The following is a 19082-nucleotide window of genomic DNA, read 5'->3' as shown; positions in this document are numbered from 1 at the left end:
TTTGCTGACAAGGTTGATGCCCAAATTAACTTTCTAACTAGATCTTTCTCTCCCCTCTCCCATTTCCATTTCCTCACACATAGGTTTCCAGCCCCTCTAGATTGTAAGCTTGCTGTCGGCAGGGATTCTGTCTCTTTATTGTTATTTTGTACTCTCCCAGGAGCTTAATACAGAGCTCTGCAAATGGCAAGTGCTCAATAAATATGATGGACTGACTGACTACATCTTAGAATTCCTTACCCTACTAAATCCAACAGATCACAGCCCTCCTTATAGTCAAAGTCCCTATAGTCCATATCTACCAACATGCCTACCCTAATTAATTCCCAGAATCCCAAGTCATGGAAACTCATCAGCCATCTTTATACTTATATGCCTTGGGTTTGCTTGAGAGCAGTTGGGAATAGTTTTTCTAGACCCATTGCTTTCCACATGGTTAAATTCTGCCATAACTGGTGCCATGTTTCCATTTCACCCCAGAGCTTATTCTACTGTCAATTTTGAGGCTGATGATGATTGTCTCAGCCTATATATGGAAGAGCCTAAGATCAAGTGCAAGGGAAGCATCACAGTCCCAATTCTGGGATGCGCATAATTTTCAAAAAATTGTCCACAAAAATCATACTACTCCAGGTAAACCAAAATGTACCATTAGCCAAACAAAAAGCATTTTCGTTGTGACTTCATCTGATGTTTTCCCTATGTGCCAGCCCAAATATGCACAGCCCCCAAAGTGGAAATGAAAACTGAGGCTAAACAAGGATACCCAATTTAGCATGAATAACCATTTGCTTATGTCCGTTATTGATTCTCAAGTGTTGTAATTTCTAATCACACTTAGATTGAATCACTTCCCAAATGATAGTTATTGCTTCTGAGCAAGTTCCTAGCAGATTTCAGGGTTCAGGCTTCAGGACGAGGAAGAAATGACATGAGAAGTCCAAAGGGATATTACAGAAACTAAAACTCCACTAATCCCAGAAGGTTGTTTATGGGAGAGAAGCAGCATGGCCTAGAGGAGAGAGCATGAATCTGGGAGTCAGAGGAACCTGGGTTCTAATCTCGGCTCTACCACATGTCTGCTGTGTGACCTTGGGCAACTCACTCAACTTCCCTGTGCATCTGTAACCTCATCTGTAAAATGGGGACTGAGACTGTGAGCCCTATGGGGGCCATAAACTGTGTCCAACCTAATTAGTTTGTATCTACCTCAGCACATAGTACAGTGCCTGGCACTTAAAAAATACCTCAAAATGCACAGAACTTTGCTATGAAGGGAAAATTAAATGCCCCTCTGCTGGCTCTCACACCTGCCTCCCATTTCTTTCTTTGTGCACACATTTATTTTTAAATGCACAAAGTGAGGAATAGGCCTGTACATACTGCTAAGTAAAATCAATTTCTGGCAGGCTGCTTGAGTTATTTGGCCAGGCCCAAATATATGTTGCTACTCAATTTTTGAAGAAATTGAGAAGGAACTCACACTGTTGATCAGAAGAACATGATTAGCAGAGCAATGGCAGATGACAGCCAGCAATTGTCTTCAATGCTGAAATAGAGCTGAGATGTAATTGTAGAACAGTGAAGTTAAAGACCATAATCAACACATATGACATTGAAAAATAACATAGATAAGCATTAATAAACATGCTCCATATTTTTCAGATGGAGGAAATAGCTTGAATCCTCAAAAGCACAGACAGTCATCTTAACAAAAGTATGTTCTGAGAACCCCAGGCATAAATGATTTTTAACAACACTTAGTAGAAGGAAAATATTAAGCGGGTGTACAAGATACAAAATGTTTATAACTACACTTTGCTCTAACTTTTTCACCAATCTCTTCTCTCTGTTCAGGTAGGAGAACACTTCCAAGAGACAATTTTGATTTAAAAATCTTCCCTCTCTTGATCTCTAATTTTGTTCTCCCTGAGAAGCTCTATGAATCTAACCATTTTCACATTGACAGTTTTCTTTCAGTTAAGGTCCAAATCTTGATCAACTTAACCAAATCTAGTCAGATCGAAAGAGACATCTGCACTAGATTTTTAATATCAGTCTTTCAAGTGCAAAATACCTCAGTGAAACAGTTACTTAAGTAATGGAAAGGCAAACCTCTCTGAAACAACACACCGATCTCACAGATCAGACCTTGCCTTGAGAGAAAAGATTGGTTTGAACACCCAGGAGATTTAGTCCTGTTCTCTGCTAACAGCTCTCCATAGCTCCCCTGTGAACAGTTGTCACTTCCTAAGCAAAAAAATCAGGGAGCATAAATGCGTTGGCACATATGGCAGTCAACATCCACCTAAGCACTTTAAACCCTCTCATTTCTCTATGTGATGTGTTGATATCAGACAAAGAGAACTCCACTGATCCTTTTATGATTTACAGGAGGGAAGATTTCAAGTGACAAAGGAAGTTCAGCAGTTTAAACAAAGCACACCTCTTCAACTAAAAATAAACACCAGAGACTCTTTCCTGAGGAATCTGAATGAAGTCAAAGGATAAATGGCTTTTTTTAGACGGGAGGAAGTGGGAGAGAAGTTCCCTATACACTGAATTTCACAGCAGGTTTTTCCTGAAGAGCATAAAAAATGTTTCTAAACACTTAAGCCATTCTTATATCCCAAAGCCTTTGGCCACATCACCAAACACTTCCTAAATTGCTCAACAAGATCCTGGTACAACTTTAGAGAGTTGATAGTCCTGGACTTCAAGTTAAATGGAGTGGGGGGTCTAAAAGGAATCAGCCTAGAGGCAAGCAAGAATGTTGGTGAAATTCAGGTAATAATAATAATAATTGTGGTATTTGTTAAGCACTTACTATGGGCCAGGCACTGTATTAAGCGCTAGGCTGGATACAAGCAAACTGGGTTGGGCACGGCCCTTGTCCCACATGGGGCTCACAGTCTCAATCCCCACTTTACAGATGAGGTAACTGAGACACAGAGAAATGAAGTGGCTTGCCCAAGATTACACCGTAGACAAGTGGTGAATCCTTCCAAGAGTCAGGTTGACAGGTTCCAACAATTGCACTGATTCCATGACACCAGAGGTGGAAGGGTGTGAGCAACTCCGATTGGAATAGTGCTACCCAGTGAGATTGAACACACAATTTAGCCACATGATCAATACCATTGACACTCACCATTCCAACTAAATTATCACCCTGAAGATATTTTGGTTACTTGTAAAGCTACACCCAATGTAATATGAGATGGGTGGACAGTGACTCTCCAGGGATGGATGGTAGTTTCGATACCTTCAACCTTGGCATCTTTCCACTGACCCAGCAAGGGTCTTGATTGGGCCCAAATATCCAAATGCCAGCTTCTATAAACATCTCTTTTGAAGGATTATGAGGAACTCTGAGGGGTTGACATTGTGAAACTGGCTCAGCTTTGAGCTGTGCCTTGATTTCTGAGCCACCTATCATACAAGTGTTTGCTGATTGTCTTCGTGTTTCATGTTTTGAATCAAAAGCTGTGCTGTAGGTGAGCGATGGCAGTTTATAAGCAGCAAGAAAGTTTCCCATTACACTTGTTCTTTCAGTTCAACAAAAGGTGGAATTTGATCATCTAGGACTCAATCAATCCACTGTCTTTCAGAGGCATTTTACTTGAAATTGTGCTAATTCTGCCAAATACAGGGATGGAAGTAAACCAGAGCTGTCTAGAATGGCACACCGATAAAACAGTAAGGACCAATGCACTCATTCTGGTATTAATCAGAAGCAGCACGCCCTAATGGATAGAGCCCGTGCCTGGGTTCTAATCCCAGCTCTACCACTTGTCTGCAGTGTGACCTTGGACAAGTCACTTCACTTCTCTGTGCCTCAGTTATGTCATCTGTAAAGTTGGGGGAGGCGGAGAGTTTAGACTGTGAGCCCCATGTGGAACATGAATTGTCTCCAACTTGATTACCCTGTATCTACCCCAGAACTTAGTACAGTGCCAGGCACATAGTAAGCACTTAACAAATATCATAAAAATTTTTTTGAAATAGAAGCATTTGTTTATTATAGTGTTCAGTCATGCTACCTGGGCCAGATAATCCACAGCCATATAGTTATATATGGCTCTCACTGGTAAAGTTCATTCATTTATTCATTTAATCGTATTTATTTACTCATTCATTCAATCATATTTATTGAGCGCTTACTGTGTGCAGAGCACTGTACTAAGAGCTTGGGAAGTACAAGTTGGCAACATACAGAGATTGTCCCTATCCAACAAAGGGCTCACAGTCTAGAAGGGGGAGATAGACAACAAAACAAAATATATTAACAAAATAAAATAAATAGAATAGTAAATATGTACAAGTAAAATAGAGTAATAAATCTGTACAAACATATATACAGGTGCTGTGGGAAGGGGAAGGAGGTAGGGTGGGAGGGATGGGGAGGGGAAGAGGAAGCAGGGGGGTCAGTTTGGGAAGGCCTCCTGAAGGAGGTGAGCTCTCAGTAGGCTTTGAAGGGAGGAAGAGAGCTAGCTTGGAAGATGTGCGGAGGAAAGGCATTCCAGGCCATGGGGAGGACGTGGGCTGGGGGTCGATGGCGGGACAGGCGAGAACAAGGCACAGTGAGGAGGTTTGCTTACTGTGTGCAGAGCACTGTACTAAGCACTTGGGAAGTACAAGCCAGCAACATATAGAGACAGTCCCTACCAAACAATGGGCTCACAGTCAAGAAGATGGGCTTAGAGCTGTGTGGGCCGAGGAGCAGACTAAACCTAGACACAGTGCCAGCCACCCATAACGTGCAATGTCTGAACACGGGTGTGCCAGGCAGCCAGTTGGCCACCAGCACCCCAGCATGGCCCTGGGGCCTCTCCATAGTGAGGCCCAGGGAAAGCCGGACCCTGTCCCACATGGGAGTCACAGGATAAGAAGAAGGGAGAATCGTCATTTAATCCCCATTTGACGCATGACGAAACTGAGGCACAGAAAAGTTGATTGACTAGCTTGTGGATTGTCATTGTGCTCCGGGGGGGTTGCAGGGTGAGTTGAACTGCTCTTGCCACCACTGAGGTTGGAGAAGCAGTGTGGCTCAGTGGAAAGAGCCCGGTTTTTGGAGTCAGAGGTCATGGGTTCAAATCCTGACTCCGCCAATTAGCTGTGTGACTTTGGGCAAGTCACTTCATTTCTCTGTGTCTCAGTTACTTCATCTGTAAAATGGGGATGAAGACTGTGAGCCCCTGGTGGGGCAACCTGATCACCTTGTAACCTCCCCAGCACTTAGAACTGTGCTTTGCATATAGTAAGTGTTTAATAAATGCTATTATTATTATTATTATTATTATTATTATTCCCCCTCACTCTTCCCCTCCATCCCCTTCCCTCCCCACCCCCAGAATGCCTGGTTTTATAAAAGTGGACAGACATCAAAAAGTATTGCTAACATGGCACTTTACCTCACCCCCTAGTTCGGTTAGGAGTCTATTTTACTTTCACCCAGGGAGTAATATCCCCTATTCCATAGCCTCCTTATGTCATAGTTCATAAAATAATATTTTTATGGCATTTGTTAAGCACTTATAAAAGTTCCAGGCACTGTACTAAATGTTGGAATAGATACAGGATAATCAGATTGGATACAGCCCATGTCCCATATGGGGCTCACAGTCAACCTCCATTTTACAGATGAGGTAACTGAGGCAAAGAAAAGTTAAGTGACTTGTTTATCCCAGATTGCACAGCAGATAAGTGGAGGAGCAGGATTCAAATTCAGGTCTTCTGATTTCTAGGCCCATGCTCGTTCCACTAGGCCATGCTGCTTCCAAAAAGGAATTTGTGTTCTCTGAACACTAATGTTTGTCTAGCTAAATACACATTCAGAAAAAGTTGGACTGAGACTGTGTCCAGTTAACTTTCAAAAATTCTTAGGAGGAAAGCTGCTATGTAAATCCATTAAATTACTCTTCAAGCAGACAAGTGATGTGGAATCAATATTTTATGTGGCATGTTTGTGTGGAACATCAGTGTTTATGAGCAACTTTAGGTGGTGATGGGGAAAGAGAGAGAAATGAGGGTGTAGGGGGTGAAACTCTCCCCTCCCTTCAGGGAAACAAGGGTGACAACTCATTCCTTCCCTCTAGGCAAATCTGAATTAAAGTGAACTTTTCTGATGGTTGATAGAAAACTGGTGAATTATCCCTGCCTAAACTTGATGCAACATTTCTTCGAACTGAAATACCCCCATTTAGAGAGTAATATCCATGAAATGCCTCAGCTGGGCTATTGCTGAAATTAACACCTTATAAGAACACTTTCAATCCATACAATTTTTTTTTTCTAACTGAAAGAGGAAGGGCATAAGGGACCAACTTTTACAAAACAAACTTTATTACAAATTGTACATCTTTGGATACTTGTTAACTTAAACTTTTTCAAAGTCACTCTAAAAATCAGATGTTTCTGAATAAAGTTATGATTTTAAAACCAAGGTAAATAGCTTATATCATTGTGAAATGAATAGGACAAAGCAGGTTTATACTGAAATAATGGTGGTATTTAAACAGAATTAAATAACTGCTTCCAACATTGAACTACAATAATTTAAAAACTAATGATTTCTGGGTCAAAATTAAAATAATCTAAAAACCAGGACCTCAATCTTCATGTTTCAATACTAGTTTACCTAATGTCCCCCACATGCAGAATATCAGCATCAAAAAATTTAAATATTTTGGAACATTACCCCACATGATTTATTCTTTGGATATAAAAGCCTAGTACCTATCCACTGAAGCTACAGCAACAACAACAACAACAACAAAACCTCCCATCTTATTGGGTCTTACTCAATATTTTGTGAAATTTCAAAATTTCTAATTCAAAAATCAAAACACTGTGGTCAAATACTTGTTTAAAAAATGCAGTAAGTGTTTTGAAATACGTAAAACTCTAAACCCAGATTGAGACACACAAATCATCAATCTTAGCAGACATTCATTGAAGATAGTTTGGGATTTGAAACACATTTCTATAGCAGTAAATTATCCTTACGCTTTCACTCGAACGAAACATAACACTTGAAAAGCCACAATTACTCAGTTTCAATAGGTCTTGCAGAACATATGTTGGGCTATTACAGATAAAAAACAGATACTTAACTTCAACATAAGACTATGATAACAGAAAAAAACAACAGGAGATGGGAAGATAAACGTGAAATAAAGAAAACCAAATAGCAGCACAGCACAGTGGAAAGAGCATGGGCCTGGGATTCAGAAGGTCTTGGGTTCTAATCCCAGCCCTGCCACTTGCCTGCTGTGTGACTTTGGGCAAGTCACTTCACTTCTCTGGGACTCAGTTACCTCATCTGTAAAATGGGGATTGAGACTGTGAGCCCCAACTGGGACAAGGACTGTGTCCAACATGTTTTGCTTGTATCCACCCCGGCGCTTAGTACAGTGCCTGGCACACAGTAAGTGCTTAACAAATACCATAACTATTATTAAATAGTCACCTCTGCCACAAAGCATGCTTTCACAATGTCTTTTGGGCAATAGGTGACAACTCAATAAGGCAATGTTCTTCCAATGTACCTATCTGGATACATTGTGGGGTGGTTTTGAAAGAAATGACTGTGTGGACGATGAGAAGGACAATGATGAGAATTTCTTCAAGAGTGCAATGCTCCCCTTATAGAAGGGCACAGCCAATTGTCTAAAACCTTGAGAATGGTCTTGGATTGAGTGGAGAAAATGAAAGACAACATCTTATATCTATAAAACTAAAAAGATACAAACCATGTGTACCATGATTCATTTACAACATTACTCTTACAAAAATAAGTGTGGAATAAAAAGTATACCCTGCTTATTACCATATATTTTAGAATGTGCATCATCTAATCAGTAAGGAGATATGATTAGGCCAAACATAATCATTTCCAAATCATCACCATTAAAATCCAGAACAGCCATTCATTAGGGACTTACTATTAAGGTGATTATAGATAATATCCAACTATTGTGATAGTTTTGCAGTATACTCAGTTCTGCCATAAAGCATGAATTCATTATTTAGAACACTGTTTGTGAATTAGGATGCTTTCTTCTGGTGACATGAGCCCAACTGAAGAAAACTGTAAAATGGTAAAATGAGGAAGTTTGACAGTACAAGTGTTTCTTAATACAAGGGTCATACCAGAAGGCAACCCTGGCATTATAAGAAAACTGGGTGAATTATGTTTCTTCTCTTGTCATGTCCAACAATATGGGTTTGGGGTTATAAAGGAACAGTTGTGTGGTTGTGAAGACGGGTGTGGAGATGAGGGAGAAGGAAGGGGGCAGGTTTGTGTTTGTGTGTATGCTTTTCCAGCTCATAGCCACTTTTTTTTTTTATATCCGAGAGAATGTTGTCATTGTGCTACTTTTTAGGACACATCTGGGCAATTCCGATGATTTCAATCTGAGAAGGTGGACACTAGAACAGCAGTATATAAGACTTTAACGTCCCGGACAACTAAGACCCAAATAGCCAATTCTAACTCAAACGTTTGTGAGAGGAGTTGATTTTCAGAGAATGTCAGTTTTCAGAGGTGGCCACTTGGACAAAGCCCCTTTTCTTCTTGGCAAATCAGGAGAATTCTGGAAGTGCCACCAAGACTGGACACTAGCACCTGATGTTCCTGAGACCGGGGAGAGTGACTTTTCCATAGGTGTAAATATCCTCATCATCTCCTTGGTTGATGTGCTTCACTAGATTTTTCTCGAATAACAGTGGGTGGTAGGCGCCCATGGTACAGGCGCTATCGTGAAATCGCTGATAATAATGGCAGATATCCGTCTGCCGTTTGGAAGGGAGAAATTCGTATACATCCACTTGGTCACAAAAGTTCATCATGATTACAATACCTGTGGGTGAAGATGAGACAACGATTAACCAGAGACTATCCCCGCGTTGTAATGTCCTTTCACTGAAATTGCAAAATGGGATTCCGGACGCTCTGCAGATCCCCAAGTCCGGGCCAAGAACAGGTTATAAAAGAGGAACAAGATGGATTTAAAGCACATGGGCCAGGGATTTGGAAGAACTTGGGTCCTAGTCTTGGTTTCGCCACATGTCTGCTTGTGACTTTGGGCAAGTCATTTAATAAAAATAAAAATAATGTTGGTATTTGTTAAGTGCTTACTATCTGCCAATCACTGTTCTAAGAGCTGGGGTAGATACAAGGTAATCAGGTTGTCCCACATGGGGCTCACAGTCTTCATCTCCATTTTACAGATGAGGGAACCGAGGCCCAGAGAAGTTAAGTGACTTGCCCAAGGTCACACAGCTGACAAGTGGCGGAGCCGGGATTAGAACACCAACCTCTGGCTCCCCAGCCCGGGCTCTTTCCACTGAGCCATGTTGCTTCTCTGAGCCACACTGCTTCTCTCTCTGGGCCTCAGTTCCATATCTGTTAAATGGGGATTAAGAGTGTGAGCCCTTTGTGGGACAGGGACTGTGTCCATTCTTGTAAGTGCTTAACAAGTGCCATAATTATTTATTATTATTTACTTTCTGGGTGCAGTGCTCACCTGGCAGAGGGAGAAAGGAGGGGGCCCATATTACTCTTCATTATCCAAAGCCTGAAAAGAGTTCTAGTTGACTGTTTATTGCCTGGGGTGGATCCACTTTGTGGATTATCTAGTTTTGTGGTTTCTCCTCTTGAGGCCTGGCTTTTAGCCATTCTGGGGTTATTTGCCTCTCTCTTCCAAAAGACGAGCAGGATCCATAGGAATGGGGAGGTAGAGTGAAGTAGAAAAGAAAGGAGGGATCCCTCGGGCAGGGCTAATGCTCTTAATGGAACTGGTCAGAAGAAAGGTAATAATAATAATATTTGTGGCATTTGTTGAGCATTTACTCTGTGCCAGGCACTGTACTAAGCACTGGGGTGGATACAAGCAAATTGGGTTCGATATAGACGCTGTCCCACATGGGGCTCACAGTCTTAATCCCCATTGTACTTCCCAAGCGCTTAGTACAGTGCTCTGCACACAGTAAGTGCTCAATAAATGCGATTGATTGATTGATTGATTTTAGAGATGAGGAAACTGAGGCCCAAGGCCACACAGCAGACAAGTGGTAGAGCCAAGAATAGAACCCCTGACCTTCTGGCTCCCAGGCTGGTGCTCTATCTACTATGCCATGCTGTTTCCCGAGATGTACAGAGATGATGACTCAGATGTACAGAGAAGATGTCTCTTCTCTGACCTGGCATTTCCATCACACTCTTGGGCCATCAGCTGCTAATCTAGGGGCCTGGACTGCTCCCCTGACAGTCATTTTTCCTCCATGCTCACTAGCCTCCTGGCAAGGCATTATCCATTGCTAAGATCCTTCCCTCTTTCCCACAACAAAAACAAGGTTGCTGGGGGGTGGTGAGAAGTTGTGGGAAGGATGGGGCCAAAAGGGCATTACTTAACTTCTCTACATTTCATCTGTAAAAGAATAACAGAGATTGCATATAACTGACATAACTGCATTTCATCTGTCCTAGTGATCGGTGCATACAAGTGCTAACTACTGTTATTATTAATTATTATTCTGAAGCTGAAATATTTGCAGATCATTTTTTCAAGAAGTCTAAAAAAATTGCAAGTCACCGTTTGATTTTACACAAAGCTTATAGTAGATTAGTTCTTGAATATCTGAAGATAGTGAAGTGAGTCCAGTTTTGTGATTAAATCAGCTCCCACATACTGAGTTATTTTCACAACATAAACTTGCCTTTGTTTATGTTTTGCTTTGCAAGCCTTTCCGGGTTTAGGCATAATAACTCAAAGGTCAAAAGAAAGCAACAATTAAAAAAATGATCTTTATCCCAATCCTAAAATAATTCTAACATCTATTATGTAGCTATGGCACTTCAGGAAAATTTTAGCCCGATTTCTTTTTTTTAAAAGCTCTTGGATTAACCTTCTTGCTTTCATGAATTTTGCAGACTTGAGGATTTCTGAAGCAATCAAAATCTCTCTGCAGAGCCTTATTAAGCCTGGAGTTGTAATACAGAGTCTATGTTCTCTTTAAAAAATTGCACCAGGAGAAAATATCTTCTAGAGTGCTTTGGTTTAGAGTGCCTTTGAGAGGTTAGCAGGTGTTTGACAGAGTTTGCCTGTGGGAAGGTCATCAAAAGGTCCAGGTAACATGGGAACATGTCCAAGAAACAAACTTAACATGCAGGAATTTTGTATTCCCAGGTTATTCATGGGCAGAGTTTGATATTTTAGATCCGGTAACTATAAAGCACTAATGTATAAACTTGTCCAAACCCGCAGCAGGCTGTTTAGTCCTAATTTCATTTTTCTTTTATCATTCATAATTTCCCTAGGACCCCCATTTCACCTGGAAGGAAGTGAGAAACAAATTAGAAATTTCGTTACTTAGAAGTTTCAGTCATCTGTGAATGGGAAGAAGTATGAACAGGGAGCAGTTGAAAGGAACTTATGATCCATTTGATAATTTTATTTATTAATTTTTAACCAAATCAAGAAGCAGCATTGCTTAGCAGGTAGAGCACAGGCCTGGGACTCAGAAGGTCATGGATTCTAATCCCAGCTCTGCCACTTTCTTTCATTCATTCAATCGTATTTATTGAGTGCTTACTGAGTGCAGAGCACTGTACTAAGTGCTTGGGAGAGTATGATTCGACAAGACACATTCCCTGCCCACAGTGTGCTTACTGTCTGGGGAGCGGGGGAGACAGACATTAATATAAATTAATAAATTACAGGTGTGTACATCAATGCTGTGGGGCTGGGTTTGGGGAGGAACAAAGAAACAAAGTCAGGGCAACACAGAAGGGAGAGGGAGAAGAGGAAAGGATGGGGGGTAGAGGGGAGAAGCTTTGTCAGGAAAAAGCCTCCTGGAGGAGATGTGTTCCTCACACTGGTCTGCTGTGTGACCATGGACAAGTCACTTCACTTTTCTGTGCCTCAGTTCCCTCATCTGTAAAATGGGGGTTGAGACTCTGAACCCCTTGTGGGACATGGACTGTGTCCAACCCGATTTGCTTGTATCCACTCCAGTGCTTAGTACAGTGCCTACCACATAGTAAGCACTTAACAAATGCCACAGCTATTATTAGTAGTAGCATTGCACTGGAATCATTCACGGGCACTTATTTAGTCAGCAGAGTGAGAGAAATCATGAGAGTTCAAGCTCTGCTCCAGCTCGATTCAGCCTCTTGGGTCCGGAAGAGTCCTCTGGGCTTGTTTGGCCAGCACAGAATCCACCTGGCTGGGTGGTCCAGGACTGGCCCTAGCTATGCCCCTCAAGTCCGGGCTTAGGGGGGTTCCAACTGGGGAAGATGAAATGGCAGCCCGGTGCCACAGCACACATTGTCCACCCCTTTATATCACTTATTCTCTTGGGTCTTAAGCACTTTGAATTTCTCCCACCCCAGCCCCACAGCACTTATGTCCATATCGCTGTGGGTAGCGAATGTGTCCGTTTATTGTAGTATTGTATTGTACTCTCCCAAGCACTTAGTACAGTGCTTTGCAGACAGTAAGTGCTCAATAAATACAATTGAATTGAATAACCTTATATTTTCCTATTTCCTCTCCCTGTAATGTCTTTCTGCATCACTAGAGTGTAAGCCCTGTTTGGGCAGGGATCATGTCTACCAACTCTATTGTACTGTATTCTCCCGAGAGCTTAGTACAGTGCTCTGCGCACAGTAGTCATTCAAGAAATAGCATTGATTGAGATGTGAGTACTGCAGGGAAAGGGTGAACTGAAATTACAAGTCCTCAGGAGCATATTGGAACCATTGGATATGCCTGAAAGACCCTGTGCCAAATCCTTCCACCAGATTGGTCATGATCACTTCTAGTCTAGTCCAGTCCAAAGTAGTTCGTTATGGTCAGGGAACGTGTCTGCTAATTCTGTTGCACTGTACTCCCCAAAGCACTTGGTACAGTGCTCTGCACTGTACACATTGCAAGTGCTCAGTGAATACCATTGATAGATTGATAGAATTAGTGATGGGATGGGTCAGTCCTTGGATTTTATACCCAACTTATTGGTGGTCTAGGTTACTTGATTCTTCGTCTCTGCCCATTGGGTTCTTTTGTATTCACTATCGCTTGATGGTATTTATTGAGCACTTACTGGGTGCAGAACACTGTGTTACACTCTTGGGAGAGTATAATACAAATAGAGGTAGTAGACTTGATCCCTGCCCACATGGAGCTTACAATCTAGATAGGGAGAAAGTCAATGAAATAAATTACAGGTAGGGAAAATGGCCTAGTGTAAGAAGATGTACATAAGTGCTATGAGTGACTATCAAGAGCTTAAGGAGTATAGATTTAAGTGCACAGTCAACAGAGAGGGGAGGGTGAATGGGGCAATGAGGGCAGGGAAGACTGCTTGGAGCAGATGTATCCACCCCAGCCATTAGTAATAATGATGGTGATGATTATGATAATAATATTAAAAATAATAATTGTTAACCACTTATTATGTGCCAAGCACTGTACTGGGGTAGATACAGCATAATCCAGTCAGATACAGTCCCTGTCCCTCAAGGCTTATAGTCTAATAGTCTATAGTCTATTTTACAGATGAGGGAACTGATGCACAGAAGTTAAGTGTCTTGCCCAAGATCACACAGCAGACAGGTGGCAGAGCTGGGATTAAAACCCAAGTCTACTGACTCCCAAGCCTGTGCTCTTTCCCCAGGCCATGCTTAATAAATACCATCATTATTCTACAACTACCTTGCTTTCCTTTAACTCCCTTTCAAGCACTTGTGTCTTTTTTTTAATGGGATTTGTTAAGTGCTTACTACGTTCAGACACTACGCTAAGATCTGGAATAGATACAAGCAAAACTATTTGGAAACCGTTCCTGTCCCACATGGGGCTCAACGACTTAATCTCCATTTTACAGATGAGGTAACTGAGGCACAGAGAAGTTAACTTATTTGCCCAAGGTCCCACAGCAGACAAATGGCAGAGCCCGGATTAGAACCCAGGCCCTTCTGACTCCCAGAGCTGTGCTTTATCTACTAGGCCATGCTGCTTCTCAATTGTGCTAAATCTTTGTAAATTTCTCCCGGACTACGGTGACCATCTGTCAGGGTCAGGAGGCATTAATGTTACTTGGACTCCTATCAGTGGATGTGGCCAAGCACAGGTGGTAACCAAGCTTGGCTGTGGATAGTGACGAGGATGGCAGCTTCCATTGTTTGCACCTGTTGGCATCGTTTCCACCAGAGATGGCAAGGCTGGGCCAGGATTGGGTCAGGGCCAGACAAAGAGAGGCCTGAGAAAGCAAGCACAATTGCCAAATATCTGCAGGTGCAAGGCTCTAAGAATACATGCATGGGAAATTCAAGTTAACGATGGGTTCAGCTTACCACATCTATCTCTCTAGACTGTAAGCTCCTTGTGGGTGGGGAACCTGACTACCAAGTCTGAAATACTGTACTCTCCCAGAGCACTTAGTACAGTGCTCCTCATGCAGTAAGCACTCAATAAATATGACAGATTGATTGACCTCTCCGGGTGAGCACATGATTGGGCAACTGTGCTTATATTGGAAAAATTGTCCAAGATAGTGGAAAGGCTGAGGGAAGTATGTGGATTAAAAAAATATACTATGTGATAGTGCAGGAGAGAAACAGATAAGCTGTCAAAACATTACTCTGTGACTGACTCTAAGACTGAAGGAAAAATAAAATGTGGGAGGGCAAGGAGGAAGAGAGAAAAGGGGAAAGAGAAAAAGAAACAGGGGAGACAAGGGTAGGAAGAAGGAAGTTAGAGATGAGTAGATAAAAGGCTGTTGGCAGTCAAGGAAATATGTGAGTGCAAAGGAGGGTGTAAAAAAGTCCATAAGTGCTAGAGTTGTTGGAAGGGATGGTATGACTCAGGAGGGTCTAGTCTGTAAGCTTATTGTGGGCAGGGAATGTGTCTACCATCTCTGTTATAATGTACTCTCCCAAGCACACAGTACAGTGTTCTGCACACAGTAAGTGCTCAATAAATACAATTGATTGATTGAGTGAGACTAGAAAATCAATTGAGGAATGCTTGGTGGAGTGGGTAGGATCTCAGCAGGGTTGAATTTGGAGAGAGCTTGGGGTCTTTCTAATATGGGGAGGACAGGAGGGCAAGCTAGAGGAACAGAATGTGTGCGGGGACAGAGACTGGCTTGGGAGAAATGAAAACAGCAATTTGAAGACTAGCAGATGAAGAGAGCAGAGAAATAAGGTGGGGCAGATGGTGAAGAGCCTCAAAGCCAACTGTGAGGAGTTTGTGCTTGATATGAAAAGATAGGGTCTCTTGAGGGCTTCTAGGAGAGGATTGATTTGGGCTGAACAATGCTTCAAAAATGATCCATGCAGCAGTGAGGAATATAGACTGGAAGGGGAGAAGCTGGAGGCTGAGAGACCATCAGCAAGGAAACTGATGCAATAGTTGAGCCATGGCAAGACTAGAGCTTGTATCAGAGCTGGTTACAGTTGGATTGGCAGGGGAGGGGTGGATATTGGAAATTTTGGGCAGAAAAGAGTGATAGGATTCTGCAGTAAACTGAATGAAAGATTTGCAAAGTAACATTTTAAAAAAAAACAAGGATGATAGGGAGGTTATAGATTTCAAGGACAGGGAGATATTGTCAAATGAGATTGGAAAGTTAGTGGCAGGGGGTTGGTTTAGAGAGAAAGATTAGGAGTTATCTTTTGGACATGCTACGTCTGAGATTCCAGCAAGACATCCAATTGGCAATGTCCTGGAGGTAAGACTTAGTCAATTGTGCATTTATGGAGCTCTTACTGTGTGCAGAACACTGTACTTAGCCCTTGGGAGAGTACAGTACAACATAATATAAGAGGAGATGTGGGATTACAGGTCATATGAGAGGTCAGAGCTAGAGAGATATATTTGGGAGTCATCCTCAAAGAAGCTGCATCTTAAGTTATGTGATCAGATGAGCTCCCTGAGAGAAAGAGTGTAGGGCAAGATGATAAGAAGACCCATAACATTCATTCATTCAATCATATTTATTGAGCGCTTCCTGTGTGCAGAGCACTGTACTAAGCGCTTGGGAAGTACATTCATTGATTCAATCATATTTATTGAGTGCTTACTGTGTGCAGAGCACTGTACTAAGCGCTTGGGAAGTACAAGTTGGCAATGCAAGTAAATAACCATTATTTATTAAAAATAAATAATCTTGTGTAACAGATATGTACCTAAGTGCTGTGGGGCTCGGAGGTGGGGAAGAATAAAGGCAGCATATCAGGGAGATTCCGAAGATAGTGGGAGATGAGGAAAGAGGGGGACTTAGTCGGGGATAGCCTCTTGGAGGAGATGTGCCTTCAATAAGACTTTTAAAGGTGGGGAGAGTCATTGTCTGACAGAGTTGAGGAGGGAGGGTGTTCCAGACCAGAGGCAGGATGTGGGTGAGGTGTCGGTGGCAAGATAGACGAGATCGAGGCACAGTGAGAAGGTTAGCATTAGAAGAGCGAAGCATGTGGGCTGGGTCATAGTAGGAGAGTAGCGAGGTGAGGTAGGAGGGGGCAAGGTGATTGAGTGCTTTAAAGCCAATGGTGAGGAGATTTTCAACTGGCTTGGAATTTTGACACCATTTTGCAGCCCCACATTTTCTAGCAGCTTCTCCAAGCATATGTTGGCCTTCTTGCTTGAATTTTCTACTTAATAATAATAATAATAATAATAATGGTATTTGTTAAGCGCTTACTATGTGCAAAGCACTGTTCTAAGCGCTGGGGAGGTTACAAGGTGAGCAGGTTGTCCCACGGGGGGCTCACAATCTTAATCCCCATTTTACAGATGAGGTAACTGAGGCACAGAGAAGTTAAGTGACTTGCCCAAAGTCACACAGCTGACAGTTGGCAGAGCCGAGATTTGAACCCATGACCTCTGACTCCAAAGCCCGTGCTCTTTCCACTGAGCCACGCTGCTTCACTGCTACTTCTACATCACTATATATCACTTCTAGATACTTCTTTTCTATCAAGTGCATCTTTGAAAATGGTACAATTCAACATGACCTAATGGATAGATAATGGGCCTGGGAGTGAGAAGGACCTGGGTTCTAATCCCAGCTCCACCACTTGTCTGTCGTGTGACCTTAGGCAAGTCACGTCACCTCTCCGTGCCTCATTTACCTCATCTGGAAAATGGGGATTGAGCCTATGAACCCCATGTGGGACAGGGACTATGTCCAATCCGATTTGCTTATATCCATCCTAGTGCTTAGTACAGTGTCTGGCACATACTAAGTGCTTAACAAATACCATAATTATTATTATTCTTAGTTCTGGGTTTCCAATGAAGGCATTTGATTACGGGCAGGGTTTCCCTGGTGTATACGGGCATGATGCCTTAGTGTTCTTCAGATTACTGACAGTCCATACCGCCAGTCTGATGCTGCGCAATGCTTCCCAGAAGTCCGCAGCTCCTTTATGATGTTTTGCTTTGTTTTTCATGGCATTTGTTAAGCACTTAGTTTATACTGTGCTAAGCACTGGGATAGATACAAAATAATCATTCATTCATTCAATTGCATTTATTGAGTACTTACTGTGCTAAGCACTTGGAAAGTACAATACAGCAATAGAGAGAGACAATCCCTGATCATAATGGACTCATAACTGGTGGGGGGTGGATGGGGGAGAAAGACATCAAAACAAGTAAACAGGCATCATTATTAATAAATATAATTATACATGTATATATATATATATATATACACATAAGTGCAGTGGGGCGGGGAGGGGTGGGAAGAACAAAGGGAGTGAGTTGAGGTGACGCAGAAGGGGGGGAGCTGAGGAAAAGGGGGCTTAGTATGGGAAGGCCTCTTGGAGGAGGTGTACCTTCAGCAGGGCTTTGAAGGGGGGAAGTGATTGTTTGGTGGACTTGATGAGGTATGGCATCCCAGGCCAGGGGTAGGACACGGGCCAGTGGTCAGCAGAGAGACCGGTGAGATCGAGGCACAGTGAAAGGTTAGGTGACATGGTCCACGTCCCAGATGGGGCTCACACTTTTAATCCCCATTTGAAAGATGAGGGAACTGAGGCACAGAGAAGCTACGTGACCTGCCCAAGCTCACACAGCATGTAATGGCAGAGCTGGGATGAGAACCCAGGTCCTCTGACTCTCAGCCCCACGCTCTACCCACTAAGGCTACGCTGCTTCTCGTGGGCTTCGATGTGTCTGCGGTCTTTGAGGAGTTCCACATGACCCCTTCTGAGCACCTGTCTGCACGACTCTAGCTGATAACAGGGAGAGCCCCATAGTAAGAAGATGAGAGGCAGAGGAGAAGCAGCCAGTGAATGAAACAGAGGAGAAGAGGTCTTTGTCGGAGGAGAACCAGTTACCCAAACAAGTCCAGATGGCATTCAAGAAGGAAGGAGGAGTCCACGGAATCAAACTCTATCAATCAATTGTACATATCGAGTGCTTACTATGTGCAGAGCACTGTACTAAGTGCTTAGGAGAGTACAATACAACAGAATTAGGAGACATTTTCCCTGCCCATAACGAGATTACAGAAGCAGGGGAATCAGAATGGAATATAGTCCTTTGGACTTGGTTAAAAGGAGGTCATTGCTCTCTCCAAGTTCACCATTCTCGGTGGAGTGAAATAGGCTAGGGACCGCAGAGGGTTAGATGGGAGTTGGAGAGCCGCAAATTACATCAGTGGGTATGTATGAGCGGCTCTAAGAGTTTGGATGCCAATGAGAACAAGGAGATGGGGCACCTTAGGGTTGAAAGAGGACTTTTACAACAACTCAACTCAAATGAGACTGAACTGACGCCACAAAACATGCATTCGTGGGTACTTCCAAATTTCCACATGTGCGAAATAATCAATTTTGTTTGAAGCACACAATGTTATAATCTAGGGCCAAGAAAGTCTACTGGAGTCTACTGAATTTTGGCATCAAACACCCCTGGTTTCTGGGTTTTGTTATTTTAGTTCCTGAACAGCTGATATTGGCTCTTGCTTAGACATTAGAGGATGAACAGTGAACCATCAGGGCATTGCCCAAGAGCCAAGTCAGCACCGCGAAATGTCACCTCAAGGACAGATGTGGAATTTTGTAACAGATG

At 42.6% G+C, this 19082-nt stretch overlaps 1 protein-coding gene across 2 annotated transcripts in view; it reads right to left on the bottom strand.

The window, feature by feature from the left end:
* Window positions 1–7388: 7388 nt before the first annotated feature.
* The window catches only part of ST6GAL1 (ST6 beta-galactoside alpha-2,6-sialyltransferase 1), a 143270-nt gene continuing 131576 nt past the window's right edge, over window positions 7389–19082 (bottom strand). For both annotated transcript variants that reach the window (XM_038753069.1, XM_038752994.1), the window contains one exon: window positions 7389–8864. In XM_038753069.1, the coding sequence (XP_038608997.1) occupies window positions 8623–8864 (242 nt within the window). In that variant the 3' untranslated portion in view covers window positions 7389–8622. The remainder of the gene's footprint in view (window positions 8865–19082) is intronic.

The sequence above is a fragment of the Tachyglossus aculeatus genome, chromosome 1, assembly GCF_015852505.1.
Source record: "Tachyglossus aculeatus isolate mTacAcu1 chromosome 1, mTacAcu1.pri, whole genome shotgun sequence".
NCBI classification, from domain to species: domain Eukaryota; kingdom Metazoa; phylum Chordata; class Mammalia; order Monotremata; family Tachyglossidae; genus Tachyglossus; species Tachyglossus aculeatus.
The sequence above is the reverse complement of the archived record's forward strand: the minus strand, read 5'-3'. Positions and strand labels throughout refer to the sequence as shown.